Below are 25,181 nucleotides of genomic sequence, written 5' to 3'. Positions count from 1 at the left end.
CTGACTTTTTGCTTCTGAGGAGCTTGATTCATTCTGGCACATTTTCCCATGTGAAACTGGACCTAGAGCCTTGGAAAATATCTTAATGGACATCAGACGAAGTCTGAGTTTAACCCCAAACTGGCTGCTGTATCTGAGCTAAGAGGCACATCTTTCAGACCGCAGCTGTGGCAGTATGAACCCTCCTCTCATGGAGGTCTTTGCTTCAGGAATACCCCCCTGAACTGGGGATATTCCTGGCCCTGGCAGAGCTGGTGCTGCTTGGGGAGGGAGGTGTTTGCACTGGCACCACCTCATTTCAGCTGGCTGTGCTCCGAGTCGATGCTCTCGAGTGTGTGACTGCAGTAAGAGAATGCCTTTTGCTTTTGCTCTCTATCAGGCTCTTGATGTTTCCCACAGGAGCAGTTTCTGTTCTGTTTCTCGCTGCTGCCAGGTCCTGACCAGTCTCTGGGAGGACACACAGCCTCAGCTCTCGGTACCTGGCCAGCTACTCTGGCCAGGGCACACCTTCACTGTACAGTGTGCACCTGGGCTGGCAGCCTGCTGAGGCTGCTGTTCCCCCCAGAGGCTTTTGTTGGTTTTCCTGTTCCCTTGCCAGTGCAGAGGGGCAGGTGCTGTCACCTTGTGCACCTGCCTGCCCTGAAGAGAGCCCAGGTGTGAGGCAGTCTGGGGAAGTCCGGGGTGGAGAGAGTTTGGTTCAGTTCCTGCTCAGTAGCTCCCGTGCTGCTGCTTGAGTTCACAGTTTCAGGAGTGTCTTCCACCTCATTGCACTCAGAGTTTTTGGAAAGAAAGCTTGTGTATTTGCAGGCTAAGCAGAGACCACTTTCTCGTACCCAGGGGAGCTGGCAGAGCCAGCTTTTGGGGGAAGAGGAGCTATGGGACAGAGGCAGTGGGCTGGGACTTGGGACACTTTTGACTGCTGCCCAGGTGTGCAAAGCGTGTCTTCTGTGCCCTTGTCTCACCACATCTCTCTCTGCCTCCATTTCCATATGATGAATAGAAATTAAAACCAGTTTCTTTCATTTTTTGTTCTCATCTAGTTTTTGGATCAAGAAATGTCTCTTACTGTGTGCAGTAACTGATCTTTGAGTAAGAGGGTTTTGTCCTTAGGAGTCCGAAATGCTGCCAGTGCCTAAATGAAAGCCATGAAAGGCAGCCTGGTGGTGCAGCAGGCAGGAGGGCTCCCTGGCTCAGGGGCTGCACTCGGCTCTCTCTTCTTGCAGTAATTCTACCTGTCAACCCCGATTAACTCAGAGACTGTTTCAAAGGTTTGGCAAGAAGGGAGGATTTCCCTCTTTTCAAAATAAATATATTAATTTTGTATTTTTGAAGTAAACACAGACAAACAATCCTTGCTTAGCTACTCCTGCAACAGAGACCTTTCATTTAGGTACTGGAGACCCATTTGACCTCTGTGTCGTTTAAGACTCTTTTTTTAACCTACCTACCTCTCTCAAAATAAAAGTCCTGTCTCCTATTGAGTGTGTGTTACATCTTGGTGGCTTCAAGCACAGACCTGAGGAGGTGATGCAGCCCTCAAAACCTTGTCCTGCACAGCCTGTTCAGGCCTCAGGCTTCCTTTGAGATGGACCTGAGGAATTGAGGAGGGAGCCACAATTAATCTTCCCCATAGTCATCCCTTAACAGCTTAACCTTTTTGCTGCTACGCTTGATGAGTCACTTTGTAATTTCAGTAGAATTTCACATTTTCAATGTATTTGGTTCCTGTCTTACCATGATGACTGTTTTTGTACCTTTGGCATATGAGAGATAATGACTTATTTATTTATACACTTAATAGAACTGTTGGTGCTGGCTGATTCTTTTTTTGCCTGGTTCGTAGTTTGATGTTTGACAAATTTGCCAGAACTTTCTCCCTTCCTTCATTTTCTGCAAGGAGATCTAGTTGAACTTCTTTTGAATTGCAACCATCAAATGTATTTTGGTGAAATCTAAGAAGCTTTCATGAGCTTTCTTGAATTTGTAACTTTCTACAAAATTATTCCCAGTATTTTTCTGCTAATAATATTTGCACGTAAAGCTCTGGCTGCTTGTAGTTACTAAGCACAGCTATTTTTACTGTGTTCCTGTTTGGACTGATAAATTTTTAATCTCCATTCTCACTCTGTTTCATTTCTGTTTGGTGCAGTGCTTACCTGCAGCCCTATCCCAAAGCACTGTGTGTGTCAGAGTAGCTGTGTGCTCTGCCCCAGAGCAGGCTGCCTGGCCAGGGTCAGGGAGGCTTTTCGGGATGGATAAAATACCCATCTCTTTCGTGGGTTCACTCTGAATCATCTGTCTTAAATTTAAGGGTATGAAAAGCGTGTCTCAACTATATTGAAATTAGATGAAGAGCTGCAGGATTAGCTCTTGTGCATTTTCAGTTTGCCTGTGGGTTTGGGGCTGTGGTGCTTTGTGCACCTCCGTAGGGTTTGTGCCCGTGCTTGGGCAGGGCTGGCCAAGGCACCTCTGGAGAGGTGCAGGAGGAGCTGCTGCCTCTGGGCTCTGCCCTCTCGTGCCCAGGGAGTTCCTGCCCAGCTGCCTTTGGCTCTGTGCTCTAATCCCATAGTCCCTGTGCTGGAACCAGCCGCTCTGGGAGCAGCATGTTTATGAGTCTTGAAGTCTCCTGTCCCTGTGGTGGAAAAGCTGACCTTGTGTCTCAAATCCAGCCTTGCTGCCAAGCTTTCCGTCTGGTCTCTTGTTTCTGACCAGGTTTCTTTTATCAGCCCTTCCTTCAGATGCTCACCATATTTTCCTCTCCAGTTCTTTCACTTTCTCCAACACTCTCCTGTTGTAAACTTTATTTTCCATCCTTCAAAGCCTTAGTTCTGTGTCTGGCTTTCTACTCAAATCTCCATCCTGAATGCTGAAGTGTCATGTTCAGGTCCCTGCTTGATGGGCTTCAGTATTTGCTGAATTTGATTTGACATCAACGTGTCTGGAAAATATTGCAGACAATTTTTTTTTTTCAGAAAAAGATACCATAAGATATTTCTATAATAATGAGAGTCTGCCTGTAGGTAATGGGAGACCTTGAAAATCTCATGTGAAGCAGAAGTTTGTGCATTTGATGCTTTGCTTAGCAGATCATGGAAAAAAAAGAGTATAAGATATGTAAATTTAACATTTTTCATAACAAGCATAAACAGTGAAAGGGAAAAAGTCCCACTCCTCCTTTAATTGCAGTACTGAGCTTTCAGGCTCATTTAGAGCTGGAAAATACTGTTAGTTCATTAGATGAAGAGATCAGAGTTTGACTTACCAGTTAATTTTTTTCCTCCATTATAAACATAGAGAAGTAAAATTCTGCTTAGTCTCTGCTGTCCTTAACTTGAATGGGTGTTGCACAGGGTCTGGGACCCTTAACTCTGATGTTACTATGTAAACTTTTTTTTTTCCTTGACTAAAAACACGTGGACTTTGTCTTTTCAGGCCCTCCCTCTGCTCCCCAGCACCTGATTTCCAATGTGAATGAGACCTCAGTGAACCTGGAGTGGAGCCCCCCGCAGAACAAAGGGGGCCGTGAGGACATCTCCTACAACGTGGTGTGCAAGCGGTGCGGGGCGGGCGAGCCCGGCCGCTGCCGCTCCTGCGGCAGTGGGGTGCACTTCAGCCCCCAGCAGAGCGGCCTCAAGGCCACCAAGGTGTCCATCACAGACCTCCTGGCACACACCAACTACACCTTCGAGGTCTGGGCCGTGAACGGAGTGTCCAAGCAGAACCCCAGCCAGGACCAGGCTGTGTCGGTCACTGTGACAACCAACCAAGCAGGTAGGAGCATAAACAGCAGTTCCCTGCCGATCTCTGCTACCTGTTTTTTGGGAAAGCTGGGATTTCCATTGCACTTGCCATTAGCAAATGAATGCGAGGAGCCCTAAGATGTGTAACTGGGTCAAACCCTTATTTTCTGGTGATTTAGATGGGTAGTTTTAATGCTTCAGAGGCAGGGAGAGAGTGGAGGTTCGTGTGCTGTGTCTGGGAGCAGGCTGTGCTGCAGCATGCGGGCAGGACGCTGGGAGGCATTCTGCAGAAGCACAACAGCACGGCTGCCCTGTTCCTGCCCTGGCCCACCAGCAGCTCTGCTCCTTGCTGGGGGCACCCTGTACAGGGACACAAGGATGTCCTTGGTGTCTGCAGAGAGCAGAATACGTGCTCAGGGAGCACAGGGTTGTGCTCCTGCCCCCCTTGAAAAAGGGCTGCGTAAGATTCAACGAGCGGAACGAGTGGGCGCCCGCTCGCCTGCCTGCTCGCTCTCCTCTCCCGGAAAGTCAATTAGATTCTGTCCCCTTGTTAAATAAATGCCTCTTTAACCTGCTGCTGATAATGTTTTGATTGATCAGAGCTGGCATTGCTGTAGAAATCCTATATGAGCTTTCAACTTTTTGCTGACTGATTTTTGCGTTTCATTCATCTGGGAGAGTGAAATACTATTTCTGTGTGTACGAGATTATTTCAGATACCCTGGGCAGCTCTGTTTTTTGGTACCCATGCTTGACCTAGTAAGGGCAAAGGCTGCAGAAGCAGATTGCCATTTCATTTTGATGCTAATTTGTTGGATCTTTTTCTTTAATTACATGAAAACATTTCTTAGTTTGCAGCCAGCTAGGGTTTAACACACGGGGTTCCAGTTGAATTTTTAATTTAATGCACAAAATTATATACATTTGAATATGACACTCTTCTAAATGCAAATGAGATATCCAGACTGTCAGACTGGCTGCAGGACCGTCAAACCTGTTATCTGATGGCTCAGGGTGCTGATTGCCTTCAGGTCCCACAGATGTTGCAGGCATTCAGCACCCCGGAGCGTCGCTTACAGGGTATCATTTATTACCGGCCTTACGGTGTATGAGACAATATTAATATTGCATATTTTGATAGTACCAGACCGTATAAATATTTTGAATTCTGTTTCCTGGTAGATGTATGAGAAAAATAGGTCGGTATAGTCTAAATCTGTGGATTTTTGCTGTAGTCCTGGACATGTCAGTGTTACTAGTGAGAGATACATTCAATTTTGCAGTGACAGTTACAAGCGAAATTGTCAAGTCCGTGCTGAAGCGCTTTTGGAAATCTGGTCCTGTGGTTTTTGTTCTTCATATAGAGTTGACAGCATCCCTTTTAAATTATGATTCAAAAATTCAAGCTACCACTTTGCCTAGTGAAAAAAGACTAATAGAGAGCAGGGCTATTAGGGAGTCCTGGGAGAAAGCCTTGGGAGACTGCTGTCATACGCTACACGAGAAGAGAAGGTTGAGAGCAGCAGCAGGGACAGTGTTTTTGTGCCATGAGTGCCTAGCAAGGAGAGTATTTCTGACTGATTTTGGCATGTGTAAGGATTAGTGGATGCATATATGCATGAATAAGTGAGCAGGATCCATCTACCTTGTGAAAATTCTACCATCTTATGCTTTTATATGCAAACCAAAATCTGATTGAATATGCAAATAATAATTGATTTTGTTTATTATCCATGAATAGTATTCTTCCCATCAGGAAATTTGTATTTTTGCCAACATTTCCAATTTTGAAACATGCCCAATTTATCAAATGCGTCAGAGGGACAGAGAAAATTATACTGCTGTAAATGAAAATTAACTCCAAGGTGCAGTGTTCTCCCGTTCTTCATACAACTTTGTGGTTTCTGCTGCATAGAAGATCTAAATAGAAATGTGTGGCCTAAACCTACAGATCCCAGCTGAGATAAATAGCCTTACATATGCAAATAATCCCATTGATTTTGGTGAAACTGCTTGCTTGAGTAAAGGTTTGTAAAGTTAGACCCTTGGGTTTTACAAGTAGTGATCTGTTTAATCATTGTAAATGTGTGTCTGGGGTGCATTAAAATCCTTGTACCACTAATTTTCTTTCACTATATTTCATTATAAAGAAATCATCTCATGATGGAGCACTGCCACAGGCTTGGTTTTGATCTTGCACCTTTCTTACACTAATGTAAAGCTGCCTTGGTTTCTTCAAGGCAATTCTAAATTCAGAGTAGAGCCAAGCTCCTCCCTTAATAGCCCCTTTTCCCTGTTTTACTAATAAAGATGAAGCCACCAACATTGAAAATTTTTAAATTACTTCATTGGTTGCTCTCTCTATGCTCATGCTTCCCAACACTTGAAAAAAAAATGTTGTCAATATGGGGAGTGTTTTTTAGTTCTTTACATATAAGCCGTGCTTCTGGGTTGTCTTCCAGAGAATTTGCTAGAACCCTTTGCAAGAGGTGCATCTCTGAGTTAAATTCAGTAGAAATGATAAGTACACAAAGGATCAGGGAATTCTTCCTCATAACAACTTGACCTTCCAAATATGCAGTGGTATAATCTGCAGAAAGCAGGCAGAAATTTTCGAAGCAGGTTTTGATGTGAGAATCAGGAGTCCTGGTGTCTGTGTGTTTGCTTGGTGCCAGCCCCTGTGGAAAGTGTGCATTTGGAGACAGGCACAAAGCAATGAGGAATCACTGCTGGTGTACCCGGCACAAAATTGATGGAATGTATTGCAATGACTTAAAAGGTGCAGTTACAAAGCACAGGTGGGTTTTTGTTTGCTTTTGTTGTTTTACTCCGGAGATAATGAAACGAGGCAGTTTACTTTCCACTCTTCGTTTAGAAACTCTTTTCAGTTTCCAATACTATAGAAAAGTGTTTAAATGAAAATAAGATTTGCCATTCAAAGTAAGATCAAAAACAGTTTGAAAAAGTATTTTTTCTGCTTCTTTGGAAAAGGTATTGTTTTTTTTTTCCCCCCCCAAAAAAAAGCTGAATTTCAGGCTTTGAAGCAAGTAAAAATTTCTAGTGAAGTACTTCAGTGTTGTGACATTTTAAGAATTTTGAATGAATTCAGCTCATTGTTTTGCATGTTTAGTATAATTTCTTTCTTTTTTTAATTGAATTGGGAACCATTACTCTTCTCCCATATGAGATTAAAAAGAAATACAGAAAGCAAGGATGGAACACTGAGCTGCTGGAACTTGGAGCCAGTGTCCTTAGCACAATGAGTACTGTAAATGCTGATATTGGGGGTCTCACCACCAGCAGTGCTGGCTTTTGGGCTTTCAATGAAATGAAGTCAGCATTTTGTCTGTCTTTAAAAAATTGTGAAATGATCTGTGGAAGAGATGCAGCCCAGCAATTCTCATGTGATGCTGCTAGGAGAAGCTAATTTCAATGAGGAACTCTATCAGGCTGTTGACTGAGCAGCTCAGAAATCTCCAGGCTTGTTGGTTGTGGTTTTTTTGTGCTAAGGATAATGCTGTGAAGCTGTTCGAAATTAAAAGTAAAGCTCTCAATAAAGAGATCTTGTTCACAGCATGCGGGAAGCTTGTGGTTTTTTTTGAAGAGGCGCTGAACAGTTTATATTTTTATTAAGGATTAAACAGCTGAGCTGTGTGGGTCTCCAGCCTGGGGGGCAGGTTCCCTGCTCAGTCCCTCTGTGTGCAGTCCGAGGGGGCAGTGCCACAGGGACAAGGCTTTTGCAGGGATGCTGAAGGCTTTGGTAAGGCAGGGGAGTGGTGTGGGGGGCAAAGCCTACACAGGCTTAACTGAGATTTAACATCCAGACTTATTATCCTGCTTGCTTGGCTCCCTTTGTTTTGTTTGCATTTTCTGAGGGATGGGTGTCCTGCTCTCTCCTTTGCTTGCTGGGGTTAAAGCAGTTGATATTTCTGAATAAACTGCCTGGTGATTTGTTACCCTCTTAGGTTACCTTGTGCTCTGTGTTTCCTTAAATGGATCGGCAGAGCTAGATGGATGCAGGATGTGCCAATTACCATGAAAATACAGTATAAATAAACTTACTTACTTACTTACTCCTCTGGCATCACCCTGGATGTTTTCAAGCTGCCTGTTCTCAGGATCAAGAAATGATCTTTCTTGAGCATATCTCAGGCTCTCTGTCCCGGTTATTCCTCCTCTGTTGTCACTGCTGTGCCCAGCCCCTCTCCTGGCCTGTGCAGCTGTGTGTTCCCCATCTCAGAGCTGCCTCACCCTGGGGTGGCTGCAGTCCTTCCCCTCTCCTGTGTGCTCCCCAGTCCCACACTGTCACTCAGAGCCCTGCAGGGCTGCAGTGTCCCTTTCCAGGCAGGAGCTAAAATGGGTCACGGTGCCACCAGGATTTCAGCACCCCCGAGAAGATCCATGTGAATTGAGTGTTCCTCTGGGACAGGTGCTGTGAACCCAAATACTGACTTCAGTGCAGGGAAGGCAAGTGTCAGCTGTTACTCAGTTTTATTCAGCCTTTAGGTTTGTTCATTATTTATGTTCTTAATTCCTTTACTAAAAGGAAAAAACACCCCAAACCTGAAAGATCCCAGTCCTTTGAGGATGATGGTATTTTAAGTCAGAAATGGCAGAGGTAGGGGGGAAAGAAGTGGGAGTTATGACTCATAAGTTTTACTGGACTTTTTGACAGGGGAATATATATTCTCATTTTGCATTTTGGTTGGTCTTCTTTGAAAGCCCACGTTTTCTTTCAAATGCTGATTAGCATTCCTCACGTGTTGTACAGAACAGCAAAGAAAATGCATATAAGGTCTTACATTATGCCAGTGTGGTTTAGCCTGTGCTGAGCTACATTTGCAGTCAGTAAAAATTCGTGGGCACACATTGCCCTTGGTCAGTGTGCACTTCTCGTGTCAAAAAAATAATAGTTGCTCAGGCAGATCAAAAGCAATGCATGCCAAGGCCAGAAAAGCTAAGGATTTTAGTATTTTCTTTTTAATGTACTATTTTCCTGGATATTTATAACTTACCTATAAAGAATTGCTCTGTAGTGAAACATCAAAAGATATTGTTAAGTAGATTTCAGTCACAGAGCTTTCTTTAGGTGACTGCATGAACACCCTTAAACTGCTACTGGAAAATAAAATTAACAGTTACTCTGAAGGTTGATCGATCCATCTAATTCTCTAAGCTCCCTAGTGTTCTTTGTGTGTAATCCTGGTTTCAATACGTAATAGTAAATCATTTCTGTTTGCTGAGAGTGAATGTAACATTTTTTGTTTTTCTGTGTGGCGATATTTATATGCATATTAATATTCTTATCGATAGGGAGGTGCTGGAAGAAGTTAATCTTGATTTTAAAAATTGCAAGGTCTGTAGTCATTCAGGCTGCTAGTTTTATGCTCAGCTCTTGCAAAAAAACATTCTTTTTTTTAAATGCAGTCCTGGTGAAGAGCTGTTTATTGTTGTGTTGAAACATAATTTTTGAAAGGCTGTATAACCCGAAGGAAGACTTCATCTCCAAACCGCCAGCAAAGGAGCTCTGTGATTGTGAAGACAGAATTCATCATGCTCTCGTGTCCCAGTTTCACAGACCCTGTGAAATAGTGTAAGCTGGCAAAATAAGTCATTTTCTGTGCTGGCATCCCCCTTCCCTGGAGCCTGGGGAGGCTGTCGGGATGTCAGCTCCCCTTCCTCGGTGGATGGGCTCAGCCCAGCCCCTGCCTTGTTCCCGTGTGTGATGTGGGGATGGCGCCCTGCTGCCGGGCTTTAGGGCTTTGTGGCTCAAGGTGCTGGGACAGGCTGCTCCTCAGGAGTCTCTGGACCTTTGGAGGGTGCTGAGGTGACATCCAGCAGGATGGCCCAGCCTGGGAGAGGTGCAGGAGGGTGAGTGAGTTTGTGTCTCTGCCCCAGCGGAGGAGCGAGTGGCACTCCGGATGCTGGGCACAGCTGGTCTGGCTGTAGCTTTCGCAGGCATCCAAGAGTCAATTTAGTTTTTTATTTTTATTCTAAGTACTTACTACCAGCACAGTCCCACCCTTTCCAGTTACTTGTTCCCTGCAGCCAAAGGATACAAATAGCCTGTTCCAGAGGTCCTTTTTCAGGCACACAAACCCATGAGGAAACTCATGCACGTAGCTGGGTGTGTATAAACAGCCACAGCACCCTGGCCACCCAGTTCCCAACAAGCCTGATTTAAAATAATCCCTTGGCAAACATCTGGATGCGTGCCAGCTGTCCAGAGCATGGGAAGTGTGTGTGATACTACTGGCTGCATTCTTTTTTCTATAAAATGTCAGGGTAATGGTAAAGGGGAGTTGCAGAGGGGTGTTCTTACTTTGCTTAAAGATGTTTGTATGAAGGATGATAGACCAGCAGTCTCCTTATTCCCCAAATGGAGCTGTGTCAAGCCTGAATTCTGTAGGAAAGAAAATCAAAACTAGTAAGCAAGGTCTTGGAATGTGGTGATCCATGAGCGTGACACTGAGTGATTTCTTACAGCATCTAGCGGAATTCCAGGGTAATTATATGCAACTTTCTCATTTTGAATCTAAATGAGTGGGGTTTCACACTTTTCTGCTGGACACGAGCAGCGATCCCCCCCACACACACCTGTACAAGCAGGAGGGTTGGGACAAGCTGCCCGCTGCTGTTGGGTTTCACCTGCCCTGGTGGCTGAGGTCACCTGCCCTGGTGGCTGAGGTGACCTGCCAGGATGGGCAGGACAGCCACCTGCCTTTTCTTCCCCTGCTTGGCTTTACAAAGGCACTTGTGTTTTGGCTTTGGACATCTGATCTACATTGCAAGGAGTTACTGGAAAGACTTCTGAAGCAAACCAAATGATGTATTTTGGGAAACCACAGATCTTTCAAATATTAATGCAGTGGGAGATCCAGAAAGAAAAGTGATCCTGGCACTAGAAATTTGGGAATTGTGTGGAACTGAACAGTGGGGAATACTTTTGAATGGGCAAATTTCAGCACTGAGCATGAGATTTCTGAGAATTGAAGATGTCATGTGTTGACTGCCTCAGGTTTCTTCTGCTGCACGTTTAATTACGTATGTAAGTTTAAGTGTCTGAGTAAGGAGCTTCTCCAAGCTAGCAGATGCAAGTGGGAGTTTCTTCTTAACAACTCCGTGTTCTTGCAGAGGCTTTAACTGATGGTCTGTAATAAATGTGTAGTTATAGGCATACGTGCTCCGGTCTTAAAAACAAAACTGGGAAAACTATTGTTAAGAAGGATTAAATTATTATTTTAAGGTAACTGCAGCATTCCACAAAGAAATAATAATTAAAATAACAACTGCCTGCTTTCTGGCAAAGCTGTCTGCACCACCCATTTCCATGAATTTGTATTCAAGGTGGGGGATACAAGTCTTGGTCGGAAGGAAAAAAAAAAGTGCTTTCTAAAGATCCTTAGTAAATAACCAGCTTCAGGGTTCAGTGAACAGCTTAGACAAGCTGCATGTCAGATAGAGCCAAGATGTAATTGCAGCATTTAAATAAAAGTTTGGTCACATTTTTTAAAAGATCTCGTGGTTTGCTATGGAAAATGGAGGTTAGTTACACATCCTCCTAGGGAAAGAGATGCTTAATTTCAGCATTGGGTAGCGTTGATCATATTTAAGTCATATAAATTTACTTCAAGGAGGCATAAAATTCTGGTCTCAGTGATGTTGGTACAGATGAATAGTTACTGACAGAGATGGAGATGCAGTCCTGCAGCTTTTATTTGCCCTGGACTGTTTGACTGTGTGCTCACTTCCCTGGCAGCACACTGACATTTCCCATTCAGGAGCTTGAGGATCGGTGTGAGCGCTTCCCTTAAACAAGCGGCACAGAAATATTTTCATGTGGAAGGAAAATTTGCCCAAAAATGTTTGTGGCTACTGAATGTTTAGATGGGCGTCTAAATTCTCTAGATGTTTTTGCAGCTGACTAAATAAATTGGAAAACAGACAGACAGACAGCAGAGTCCAGTCGGTAGTTCAGCAACAATAAAAGGCTTCGGAGAACTTTATCAAAGCTTCCATTAACCCCCTGCTGATGTCCTCAAACAGGATTTTTTTGAGAGAGTAGAAACACAAAAGCTAGGCTGCACAACTGCAGCCTGTGTGTCCATTCACAGTTTTGAAATCCACACAGTTACTAATTAAAATGCCATGCAGAGTAGCGCAAATAAACATCACCAGTCCCTGAAGCCCAAAAGTTTCTGCATTGGCTCATAGTTTGGAGGGCAGGATGCTGAACTGACCCCAAAGGGTGGGTGAGGCAGTCCATTCTGGTTCAGATATTCCGTCCTTGCGAAATGTGTGTCAAGTCCATCCATATGGATGAAATCCCACTCCCAGAATGCCATCCCAGGGCAGCCCGTTATATTTTATTTATATGTTGCACAGCGTTGTGCGAAACCGTGGGGGCTAAATAGAGCTGTGGCATGCCTGCTGGCTCCCTGTAATCATGTTTGCCAGATTCTGGTGGACATCAAAATGCTGAGCACACGAGTGAATACTGCTTCTTTCATTGGGAAATGTCACTTCAGATTTAGCCCCACATGTGAACTGGTGTGGAGGGAGCGCTTTATTATTGTGGCAGGGCTCCAGTGGGCTTCCCCTCCCAAACAAAGTGGGCAAACGCGTAGCCTCTCTCTGCACCCACTTGGAGGATTTCATGGCGTCTCCTTAGATTAAGGTAATCTGCCTTCATTACTAAATTCAAGAGCCAGAGCCCCAGAACTTCGAATGCACTCTGGGAATGGATTCAGGGTCTCTGAAAGCTGTGGTTTGGAAACTGGTGATAATGAAAGTTGACCGTGGCTTTGTATTTACTTTTTTAAATGCAGTCAAAAGAGATGTAGGAAGCTCAAGCATTTGTATTTTATTCCTGTGGTCATTTGTATTTCAAACCGTCCCTTACGGAAAAATCCTACAGTTAATTTAAAAGGAAATTATAGCTTTTGTCTCAGCCTTCTGAACTGTTCCTGCAGAGTTTATTAGGACTTTTATCCCTGCTATTGAATTCTATCACCTAGTCTTAAAAAGACGATTGACTGATTCTGATTTTTTTATTAAATTCTTCTACTGCTCCATAAAATATCTTTGGTTTTGTCTGTATTAAAATCCATTGAAAGTATACATGGCTTATTACAGTCAGAAAAACCCTTAAACTGTAAAGTGCTTTCGATATAAATGTCTTCCAATTCCACAGATTACTAATGGCTAAAAGGAAAGCACTGAAATTTTTAATTAGCTTTTTATTATTTTTAATTTTCTACATTGCCGTTAAGTGGTTTTATCGAGAGATAACAGAACAAGACAGTTTTGACTAAGCAAAATAGGAAAGTATAGTGGGCTGGAAGAGGTGTCTGGTATATGAATTGAGTTTTGTGTGCTGTCCCATTTATTTTAGCAAACAAATCAAGGCATGATCTGGAGACAACCCGCTACAAGGGCTCCCTGGGAAGATTGCGTTTGTCTCGGTAACAGACTGCGTTCTTTAAATCTGTCCTCTGAATCAGCCCCAATTTATCTTTCCAGCATAAAAGGGAATGCAGATGGAGTAGCCGCAGCCTCCCTTACAGTTTATCGGGATATTGTGCATGCACATAAATAAGGCAGAAAGTGACTGGAATGTGTAAGTGCTGAGTGTTAAATCCCGTGTTTTTCAAGCTCCCTGGGCGCTCAGGGATGGGGCAGCCAAGGGGAGTCCTGGTGGGCTGCAGGGATTTGTGGGCTCCCTGTGACACTCCAGGCAGGGCTGCAGACCCAGCGGTGCCTGTGCAGGAGCCTCTTGCTTTTCACTGCTGAATGTGCTGAAGGTTAAAGCTGCAATTGTGGAAGGAGTGGGAAAAAACGATGTGAAAAGGGTGGATTGGCTCAAAAGGAGACTTCTCAACCCTGCTTGCACAAGCGGCATTTTGCTTTAACTAGAGAATATTTTTATTCATATTTGTTGCAGGTTAGAAGGGCTCTGTAGCACAGGACTTCCCTAGCTTATTTTTGGTCTGAGTGATCCTTAAAGGGAAGGTACCAGCTTCACCTGGATTAAATGAGAAGATGATGCTAAAATAATTGGACCTTGATGACAAAAATTAACTAAAATTGTAACAGTGAACCTTTCAGGAAGGAGAGAAATAATTGAAAAATGCTTTGCGTGCTGTTGCAAGAAGAAATTATTTTTGAATTGCAGCTTTTGAAGGAAGATTGTTTTAACTTTCAGTGCATACCCTGTGCAGGTCTCAGTTCCACCCTCCAGTACCCTTAGGAGCCCTGGCCACAGTGGGGAGGAAAGGCCTGCTGGAGAAATCACCTCAGGAGCCAGGATGGGCTCCCCTCAGTGTCATCCTGTCTGCTGGAATGTGGGACTGGAAACAAGGTCCAAATTCAGAGCACACACCAGTCTGTTCGACTGTTGCACAAATTATTGTTTTCATGGGCTTTTATCTGACCAGACTGTAGCTCAGTACTCTTCCAGGACGTGAATCTGGCTGCTCTTTGAACAGCTCAACATCCTCATAACCTCACAAGGTTAATTTTTTTTTTTTTTAATTTTATTTATTTATTTTTAGAATTGAAAATTTTCAGACTTTGTAATGGCACTTGCATTGCACAGGAAACCAATTATTCTTTGGAGTGTTTTACACTGAGGCCGTCACCTTTAATATTTAATTGCTGATTCCACTTGGGGTTTTTCCAGTTGACACAATTTTAAAACAAATAATGCACTGGTTTTCAGTATCCAGCATAAAACCAAAATAATGAAACCCCTTTATAAGTTTAATTATGTGTCACCTATGATGTAATTGGCTACTGACATCATGAACTAAGATTTTAATTTTAAGGTTTATGTGTTTCAGGAAGCTTAGGACTCTTCCCCAGTTTGTACCTCATCATTTATTTTTTTTTAATGATTGGCAAACATAGGTAATTTTGCTTTTTGCAGCAACAGTGTGTGCAGAGTTTTTGCTCTCTCATCGGGTCTATTAATGATTTTTAATTTCCTGAACAAATCTGCCCGTTGTGGATGAAGGGAAGGGGGTTTAATTCAGCTCCAGTGAAAGGACCTGGTGGGAGAGCTCCAAGTGTGAGTTTAGTGTGCTGCAGTCCGATTCTCTGTGGTACTTTCCAAAAGCACAGAGTGTCTTTGTTCCCTGGAGAAGGGATACTTTGATGGGGGAGTATGGCAGAGTGTCTTGCAGCATCCTGGAAGAATGAGGATCTCCCAGTGCTGTCAGAGCAGTGTCCTTCACAAAGTGCCACTAACCTGAGCCCAGAAAACCCAAACCTTGATTCAGTCTCAAGCATTTCTCAACAGCACAGACAGAGACAGTGATGGTGTCATGTCAGATCCATCTAACCTTTGTGCAGAAGGTACTTCTCTGAATGCTCTGCGTATCAACTATAATTAAAATTTATAGCTTCTTCAGCTGAAATGTAATATGTAAATGCAAACCTTCTGCACCAGCTCTTTCCATGTGATGGAGCTGAAACTAAATATGGCTGAAGTTCCTTATCTTTGGTGGCTTTGAAACAACTTATGCTCTCAAGTGTTGAGAACTGGGATTTTTTATTGTTGAGTGAGTCCTGGGTTTGGATTCTGTTGGGTGCTGAGGCTCAGGAGGGCATGGTTGAGACACAGCTCTCAGCTGCTGTCGGAGCTGTGGATCACAGTGGAAGTAAAATGTTTATAATTTTATTACTTTTTCTTTCCCCAAGAATCTTGCCATTTCTGACTTTAGATGATTGATCTGAGAAACCCAAATGGCAAAGTCTAAGTCTATGCTATTACTGAAGCACTTCAGAAGCCAGGATGAGGCAATGTGGCCAAATCTATTTATTAAAATAGCAAATGCTGCTTTAGCAGAATGAGTCATGCCATTTATTTATTTATTTTGTTCAGAAGATACTTCAGTGTTTCCAAGGCATCTAAGTGGCAAATGGGGCAGAGGCTTCTGTTTGCCTGGATTTTAAAAAGGCTTTTAAGCAGTACTTTTTACAAAATCTAATATTCTTAATGTTGAAGGTAAGTGACCAAGGACGTTATTTAGCACACGTATATACATCATCTAGACATCTGTGTTTCAAGTAAATAAAAGATAGCTGTGTAAGAACCAAGGAGAGCAGCATTAGGAGATGTGTTGCCTTGGGTGCCAAATCACACATTTGCCCCATAGTGGATTAATTATGTCATAACTATTGGGGTAACCACATGCTCAGGTGACTTGGTGGTAAGTATAAGAAAGGACCAGGGACCAGAAATGAAGCTTTCTGTTAATTAATGCAGATATGGGGCATCAGGTGAGAGCTGTCCTATGCCCTGTGAGACAAAGAGTTGCCCTTTTGGGCTATTACAACAGCAGGGTCAATATTTTTTATGTTGTTTTATGGATTATTGAAACACTGTTATAAGAGGTTTGAAAGCTGCACACAACAAGTGGTTTGCAGGGCAAACACAGTAAATTATTTCATTGGTTCTGTACAATTTAAGAACAGCTCTTCCCCTCTTGTGTGTTGAGTCATGACCTGTGTGCAAACATGTCTTAACTGTGGGCAGGAGAATGGCAAAATGAAGGAGGAGTAGCTGGATGGTGGTTGGCTGGAGAAAGGGTTGAGAGAATGGGATGGGGGTCTCATTTGAGGGTAACTGGTGTTCCTTTAAGGGCAGCTTTGATTTCCTGGTGGAAGGGGCTGGGGGGTGTGGAGTTGGTTTAGAAAAGGCAGCTCAGCAGATCTTTCTCCTGTGCAGCAGTGCAAGGGTGAAAGGCTATTTCTGGGAGGGAATTAACTCTGGTGGCTACTTCTGGCTTCCTGGGAGGAACAGCAGGGTGTGTGGCTGAGGCAGAGCTGCCTGGAGGGAAGGATACTAAGTGGGGCATTTAAGCTCCAGACTGCTTATTTTGAGCAGTTGGGGAATGCTCCATTTCCAACATTATTATCCCCTTTAATAACTAGGGGTTATGGTCTCTAATTCCTCCTTTCAGCTCCCCCAGAGCCACTGTCCTCAGGGGTGCTGTACATGGTGTCACAGCATCTGCTGGTCTGTGCTTGCTTGCCCCAGCATCTCAGAAGTAAGAGGATGATTACAGTACATCCTTTCCCACAAGTGTCCCACCCAAATTCAGGTCCTGGGGTCCTACCTCTAAGTGTGACAGCTCTGGCTCACAGCAGTCCCTCTCTGTGTGGACTGCCTGGCCCATTTTTTCTGCTTCTCTCAAGCTAATATAATGCAGTGGAGCATCAGTGTTGGCTTCTTCAGGCTACAAAATTTATTGTTGTTTATACTGGGTCAGATTCCAAGCTCAACTAGAGGGAAGAGTAACTGCAACGTGACCTGCTTTGTGACCAGTGGCTCCAAACCTGCTCGGGTCAGACAGCTGCTGACTAATTCCCCATCTTAACAAATTACTTATAGCTCTAGAGTTTCTAGAGCAACTCCCAGCTCGAAGTATGCTCACCCTTCCATGTTAATCATTCTAGCATTTAGAAATGTTTCGGTGCTGGGGTTTTTAAGTGGTTGTGATGTTCAGATAGATTTTTATAAATTGCCTTCCAACTGAAAGGCTTGTTTTCCTGTTTGTTTTAAACTGGCATTCGTATATACAGGAAATACACAGTATTCTGCCATGTTTCTGTTGGCAACTATTAAGTTATCCTTGTCAGAACATGCCAACAGGATTTCTTAGCAAGCTAGCAGAAAGAAAACAAGCAGTTTTCAGACGAAACAGACCCCATGCTTGAGTTGTAATACAAATCTCTTGCTAAATGCTATGTAGATGCTATAATCTTTTGGTTTAAGGCAATCTTAGGGATTGTAGGTTGCAGATTCAGATCTTTGGAGTAATTCCAGACCTGCATTGCATAAGCTGACATCATTATTTGGCCTTCAAAGTTGAAGTAGTCAGTACCTGAGAATGTATTGCTGTCAAGAGCTGGCCCTCTTTGATCACCAGAACAAGCCATCTTCTGGACATGCAAAATCTTCTTCATCCTCCCTTCATTTCTGATGTAAACCACAGGGAACTGTGGTCACATCTCAGTTCCTGTAACAGTTCTGATCTAAATTAGAGGAGTTCTGAAATGTTGAAGTAGTCTGTGCTAAAAGACACAGAACTGGATGTGCAGTCCAGAAAACACACGGGCTCTTTGTGGATCCTCAGCAGCCACTGCCAGTTGCCAAGAAATGGAGCTGGACTTAGGTGGTAGAAGTACAGCACTCTAATAATCCTCAGCTACTACTGTTTGTTGCTGCTGAGAGCCTGGGTTTTCCTTCAAGCTTTTGAGTCGATGCAAGTCAGAGCCAGCTTTTGTGGTTTGGCAAGATTTGCAGCACAGGTTCTTTTGGGAGAGGCAAAAATTGAAAACTTTAAAACAGAGGAAATGTTTAAAACATAATAATACTGTGTTAACAGTCTTTAAAATCTCATTTTCTAGCCCCTTTCATTATGAACACATGATTACAAACAACTCATGTGAGCTGGTCCCTAGGTTTGAGAGCCTGTCACTTGTTTTTCTCAGAGGTCTGTGACTGGGTTGCAGAGCCTGGAATGTAAGGGAAGATCCCTTGTGCCTGTTATTTTGGGACAAAGGTGTCCTGTGAGGGTATCCTGTGGCCAAGTTGGTGCTTTCCCTCAGCAGTGTGGTTTCTAGCAACAAGGAGGGAAAGTTCATTTCAGCAGCATTAGGGCTGTTAAAGGGGTTGGGAGAAGGAGGCCAAGCTCAGCTGTCACTGCTTCTCAGCGTGCTGGCCAGGATTGTCACGTGTGGGTGGAGAACCCGGGGCACTTTACTCCACAGGCAGAGAGGTAAAGTCTCTGCTTTCAACGCTGAAGGCGTGAAAACGCTGGCCTGAATCCTGGCGTGTCTCTCTCCAGGCTGGGAGGTGTTCCTCGCCAGCCGTCATTCCTGGGGGAAGGAGAGGCAGACGGTGGGAAGACAGAGGACTCGGGAATGTCTTGGGAAGCTTCCAGTGGCTTGGTTGAGCAATCAGGCCTCTAGATCCTTGTCCAAGTCCTAACATGGTCCAATCATCACTAGTACAAATGTTTGCTCCACTTTTACAGAGGGAATAATGAAAAAAACCCCAAATATGCATGTGGTTAGTTTTTAAAGTGCTCAGGCAGCCCACAGACTCTGTCAGGTCCCTGGGAGAAGGCGTAGCTGTGATGCTGACAGCGAGGAATGGGAATGCCAGACTCCAGCTTGGCTCTTCAGACGTGCACAGACATCTAATGTGGGAGTGCACGTCGCCTCACACATCTGCAGGAGCCTTTGGACATACATGGCTTCTACACAGGCTTTCATATGTTCAGAACTGTGGTCATGCTAAAATGCTTTCTGGTCCTGGTGAGGCCACTTCGGGAGTTCTGTGTCCAGTTCTGGGATCCTCAGTACAAAACAAAGAGGAGCAACTGGAGAGAGTCCAGTGGAGGCCACAAAGATGATGAGGGGTCTGGAGCAGCTCTCTTCTGAGGAGAGGCTGCGGGCTCTGGGCCTGGTTGGTCTGGAGAGGGGAAGACTGGGGAGATCTCATCAGTGCAATAATGAGAACTCAAAAGGGTGCCAAGAGGATGGTGCCAGGCTCTTTCCAGTGGTGCCCAGTGATGGGACAAGGAGCAGTGGCCATGAACTAAAACATAAGAAGTTCCTGAGCACGAGGAAGAACAGCACTGGAACAGCTGCCCAGGGAGGTCATGGAGTCTCCCCTTCTGGCGACATTCCAAACTCATTTGGATTCATTTCTGTGTAACCTGCCCAGGTGACCCTGCCTTGGCAGGGGATTGGACTGGATGATCTCCAGAGGACCCTTCCAACCTAACAATTCTGTGATTAATTAAAAAGAGAACTGCCTTCTTTTTAATTTATTCTGGTATATGTAACTAGAGAGGGTTGGACATTTCTCCCCTCGATTTGAAGCCTATGTGACAGCTAGTCATTTAAGATGCCCTCTTACATGAATAAAATGAACAGAATCTGCCCCAGAGCATGGGCCTTTAGAAACTATTAAAACCATATTTGATTCTTTGTGTTGTATATCCTTTTCCTGCTCTGAGATTATTTACTAATATAATTTACAAAATCTCACATAAACACCCACAGTGTTACAAGGTAAATAATCAAAGAGAACCTGAAATGTGTCAGGTTCCCTTAAATATGTTGTGTCGTAATCAGGAGGGTTTTTTTAATGGAAGACCTTTTATTTTCTTGTTTTGATTTCTAGGAGGACTTCTCTTCAGTGTTAGATTCTCAGAAATCTTTTTTTTTTCTTTTAAGTAATTAATAATGGAGCAGGCTTTTAGTATCTACCCTGGAAGGTAAAAACCCTTAATCACAGTAACATCATTAGTGCTTTCAAGCATTTAATTTTGATGCTTGACAAAGCACATAGCCATTGATAAGAACAAATAAGTGTTGTGTACAATTGAGGGAATAAAGAAAAGCATGAAAACCCCTAAGCTTCAAGTAATTAAATTTAAATATGTTATTTGAATTTAGCTGAGATAATGTACAAACTGTGGGTATATTTTTCAGTCAGTGAAAGACCCCTTGAGTAAACATGATCCATTTAAATTCAAATCATGGGGAGTGGAAAGTAAACCCTGCTGTGGGTAAGAAGGCATCTTCAATAAAACACTGGGCATTGTGTATCTTTGATATCTGAGTACTCGTGCTGTAGCTTTATAAAGAGCTGTTTTCATTCATGGATGCTTACATGCCAGAGACTTTATTGCATCTATTTATTTCCTGTTTTTTTCCTCTCTCCATTCCCCCCCACCTCTCCTAATTTGAACCAGTAATGCAAAACTGACACTCTGCCTCTGCTATCCTTTAAAGTGCCCCAAAACTGCTACAATTCAGCACTTGCTAGCCTTGGGATATGGCTTTATGGCATTTGGGTGAAGTTTTTGTAGTACATCTGTGCATTTTCTTTCTCTGTAGGCTGCAAGCTCAGAACTGAGGTAATAAAACTACTAGTAGGTGTTTAATGGCAGGTTATTGAGGAAGTAGATGAAAGAAAATTGCAACATTCGCATCAGTAGGGAGTGGGGTTTTTAAGGGAGAGGAACTGCTGAGCTTTGAACTCAGGGAAGTTACACTTTGTGCTTTTGTTCAAGGGGAGACCCCTTTTTAGGCACCAAAATACCTCATTTTGTGAAATGGGCTGTTCTGGTGGAATTGGTGCTTGGTTTGTGCAGTCTGTGCACGTGTGGCAGGAAGCTTGCTGTTGTAAGCAGTGATGGCTGAGGAACAAGTCATTGCTTACTGCTCCTTTCCAAATATAAGGAGGGAGCAGGGGAGAGGAAAGTGCAAAAAGTGAAAGAAAAGTGGTCTCCCACTCCCTTCCATAAGTTTCATGGGATCTTACTGTGAACATCTTAATGGTGTACCTTATTCTTTTTTGGTCAAGCTGTCCTCAGTTGTTTTATGTAGGAATGTGTGCATCTAATGAACAGTTAGCCCACGCACATAGAAGAGAATATTCCTTTATTCTGCTTGTGATCAAAGCACTGTTTTCCAACTTGTTACACGTTTATCTTGACATCATCCCTAAGAGGCAATTTAAAGGCAAAAGGCAGAACAAAGAATGTAAATATTTTGCACAGGCTCACTCAGAAGGCTGTGTCTGCTGCCTGGAGTGCCATGTTGAACTGGCAGTGCTGATGTCCTCTTTGTCCTGGACAATATTGATCAGACTCTTACGCCCTTTGATAATACATGTGCTATACAAGAGACTGTTGTTCTTCGAAGCAGTCCAGTCTTGGTCAGATGGTGGATCCTGAAAAACAAGGGGAGAAAATGAACTTGATCTGTAGGGCTGCTTGCAGAAATAGAAGGGATTGGTCACTGAGGATTGTATCCATGCAGTGGGATGGCTGTAGTACCCCATGGGTCCAGTTCCTCAAGGTGCTCAGAGTCTCAGCTTACCATCCTATTGCACAGACAGTTGTAGGCCTGTGCTGCAGGGACGTCACTCCTCAAGAGCTTCTTGCACTTCTGTAGTTGGACTTTGGCATTCTTAGGATTTCTGTACAGCACATGGAGAGGCCGGATGTGCAGTCAAAACAAAGCTAGGAACACATAGCTCATCTGCAGAATCCAGGACAAAAGAAAATACTAAAAGTTAAGGAGGATGAATTTGCATATAAAGGGCAGGGGGGAAAAAAATAGGGCCATTCTTAAAAGTGTGAGGAATAACTTCGAACTTTGAAAGTGTAAGGAGTAAGAAAGCATTAATGTACAAGTCCTTTTTGTGTCCTGGGGGCCAGGAGCATGTTGCTCTTTCCAGTATGGTGTAGTGCCTAAGATCAGCTGTCCGTTTTTGAGAGATGTGAGAAAGCACTTGTTAAGCTATATAAAGCTGAGAGTCTTTCATAAGAAGGCTTAGTTAATATAAATTCTTCTGCTGCAAATAGCCATTTTACACCAGAAAAGAAATGTGTTTTCATACAGCACTTACCAGCCCAATATTGAAGGACTCACTAAATTCCAATATAGATGCCTGCTGAAATGAAATGGGAAACCAAGGAGGTTAAAGAGAGGGTAAAGGAAAGAAAGTGAACTTTCTCTCTACAGTTCTTGAGGTCAGACCAGCATAAGTGATGGATTCTCAGTAAAAAGAATTGCTTGTCTGCCCTGCATGAGGCAGCGATTAACTAAGCAGATTTCTCTCCGCTTGGTTTATCAGTAATGGCGTGTGCGTGTGTGTTTTAGGGTAACAAATCCAATTCCTAATTTATTAACTGAGCAGTATTCTTATTGCAGAGGGGAATTAAAAAGGGTTTGATTCTCTCTTGAGGAAGTGTGAGGTTATTAAGCGAGTTTGCAGTCGTGCCACAAATATAATTTGATGGAGCACACCTGGATCCTCCCTGTTGGCTGTGTTTATAGTCTCCTCTGTCATTCAGTATTTGCCTTTGCCTGTGAGAGACAGACAAGGAAAAAAGAGATAAAGGTTTTGGAGGCATTTCTAACAGAGATGCCAAACTGTCAAATAGTAAATCGGGAAGCAGCTCCCTGATGGTTTCACATCAAGAGGAGACACCCTTTTGTGACTGCTGCACCTACCGGTTATTTTCACTTCCATCAGAACTGTCTGATATGGTCAAGTAGGTTTGAGGCTTTCAACATTCAATTTTCCTTTCATTTATAGTGACTGTTTTATTTATTTGGCTTTCTTGGTAGTTTTCAAGGATACCTGTTTCAAGGGTACCTTAAACTTTATAACTTTTTCATGGATTGTCATCCCAAAGTTAAAGGTAGAAAAAGAAACAAAAAGAAAGGGAAACGGGGAAAAAAGAGCAGCTACAGCATCAGGGGACAAAAGAAGAAATATATTCAATTTAGGAAGACCTCTAATCTCTAGTTATACAGGACAGCTTTGTTAGATAAGATTAAAAATTTCATGAATGTCCCTTTTTATCCCTGGAGACTCCGCCATTTATACCAGCTATTGTCAGCATCAAAAGAGCTTGATAACAGCTGGCTAGAGATGTGACCACACAGCAACACAACAGCAAGAAAGGGGCAGCCGGGTTCATAAATCTTCAGAAAACCCATTCCCCTGTGCAGCCATGAATCTGCTGCTATCACAAGCAAAGGGAGGAGGCATTGTCCTCCAGCCAGTCAGAAACCTGAACTTCAGCATTAGCAGGGGCTCTTTAGACAGTGCACCGTGCACAAAGAGATGTTTTCCATTATCCTCTTCATGGCAGCCTTTATGACTGACACAGATACAGTTTAAAGGGTCTTGGAGTTTAGCTGGTTGCTAGGTAGAGTTTTTCCAAAAATGCTGCAGCCCTTGCCCTTGGTGGTGCAATCCTGCTCTTTCCATTCGTGGCATCAGTGCAGCGCCACGTGGGACAGGGTCAGGAGGTGCCACAGTGGGCCAGTCTCTCGTATCTTTTGGCTGGGAAGGAGCTACCAAAGCCAGAATCTGGCTCTTGAGCATTTTCCAGGGACTGCTCACAGATTTGGGCATAAGCAGGGCAAGTTATGAGGCACAAATTGGCTCAGACTCTTGAAATACAAGTTTCCTGGTTTTAGTGGGAGCGCCCAAATTCATATGTATTCAGCTTTACTCTGGCTTTACTTAATTCAGTGGCAGCATTTTCTCAGCTGTATAGAAAACCAGATTGGGACCTCAGGAACTTCATAGTTCCTTTAAAGTAAATAGCTAATGAAATAACATCAGTTAATTTTAGCAGATCGAAGAAGAGAATGACTGTGGGCCAAAATGACACAGGACAAAAATAAGAGATCCTTTTAGTACCGTGATCTCTTTATGAAGGTTCTTACCTGGGCATCATGAACATTGCAGTGTTTAGACAACTGTGTTGTTACTTCAAAACCCACCTATCTGGTACTGTTCAGCATCCAAACCCAATCTTTGTTAGAGATGATTAAATGTAATTTTGGTAGAGAAAACAGGAAAAATCTTTAATGCTTCTAATTTCCCCTCACCCCCACTCCCCAAGAAAAACACGGTTTCTGAAAGTGCTCACGTTGTGAAAGTTACAATTAAAAATACATGTTCCTCATTAAAAGGAAATTCTTGTTTATAATGTTTATTTTTTCTTCTGGCAGCTCCGTCCCCGATTGCGTTGATCCAGGCTAAGGAGATAACAAGACACAGCGTTGCCTTGGCATGGCTGGAACCTGACAGGCCAAATGGAGTCATCCTGGAGTATGAGGTCAAATACTATGAAAAGGTACTGCTCAAAAATGGACAAGCAAGGAGTTCCCTTTGGGCTTGGGCAGAGCTTTTTTGCTTCATTCCACTGTGGTTTATTTCCAGATAGGATTCCATCCTTTGAAACCAAATAGATTCAGTTTAATAAAATCCAATTAAGGATTTCATGCACTTGAATGGTTGCTTGAAAGAGTAAGACTCATAGGCTGTTCCTGCTGTATGGTATGAGTTTATTTTGTTATTTCTTTCCTACCTAGAAACTGAGCTTTTATAGCAATCACATTTATAATGAGAGTCGATAATGCTGGGCAGAAGTGAGACATTAGCTTTACTTCATAGACAGAAGTATAATAATGAAGTATATAACAGAGTCATAATAATAAGATCTGTTTGCTGACAGCTTCTGCTTAGAGTGATAGTGTGGACTGGCTGGCTTTTAATAGAGAATAAGGAGAGAAAATTAGATTCTTCATACTTTCCAAGTTAGAGGGAGATTTTATTCCTTCAAATAACTTCTCAAGTAGGGAATTATGAAAAGAGCTATTTTCTTTGAAGGCTCTCTGCAAAAATGAACAATTACCTGCTCTTGCTTGTGTGCGCTGTCTCTCATATGCACATGCATACTTCTAATTTTTTTAATAAAAAAATCTCTTACTTGCTTTCCATATGCAGAAAAAGGCATCTGATTTGCAGGAAAGCTAGATTATGACATTTTCTGATTGATTTTCCAGCCAAAAATAGAACAGTTTTTAATAATGGACTCTCTGGAA

The 25,181-nt window shown here is 43.2% G+C and overlaps 1 protein-coding gene across 3 annotated transcripts in view; it reads left to right on the top strand.

Moving 5' to 3' along the window:
- The window catches only part of EPHA4 (EPH receptor A4), a 105,470-nt gene that overhangs the window by 53,617 nt on the left and 26,672 nt on the right, over positions 1–25,181 (top strand). For all 3 annotated transcript variants that reach the window (XM_063408167.1, XM_063408166.1, XM_063408164.1), the window contains exons 5-6: positions 3,433–3,771; positions 24,306–24,430. In XM_063408167.1, coding sequence (XP_063264237.1) covers positions 3,433–3,771; positions 24,306–24,430 — 464 coding nt within the window. The remainder of the gene's footprint in view (positions 1–3,432; positions 3,772–24,305; positions 24,431–25,181) is intronic.

The sequence above is a fragment of the Prinia subflava genome, chromosome 11 (assembly GCF_021018805.1).
Source record: "Prinia subflava isolate CZ2003 ecotype Zambia chromosome 11, Cam_Psub_1.2, whole genome shotgun sequence".
Lineage (NCBI taxonomy): Eukaryota > Metazoa > Chordata > Aves > Passeriformes > Cisticolidae > Prinia > Prinia subflava.
This window is presented reverse-complemented; position numbering and strand designations above follow the sequence as displayed.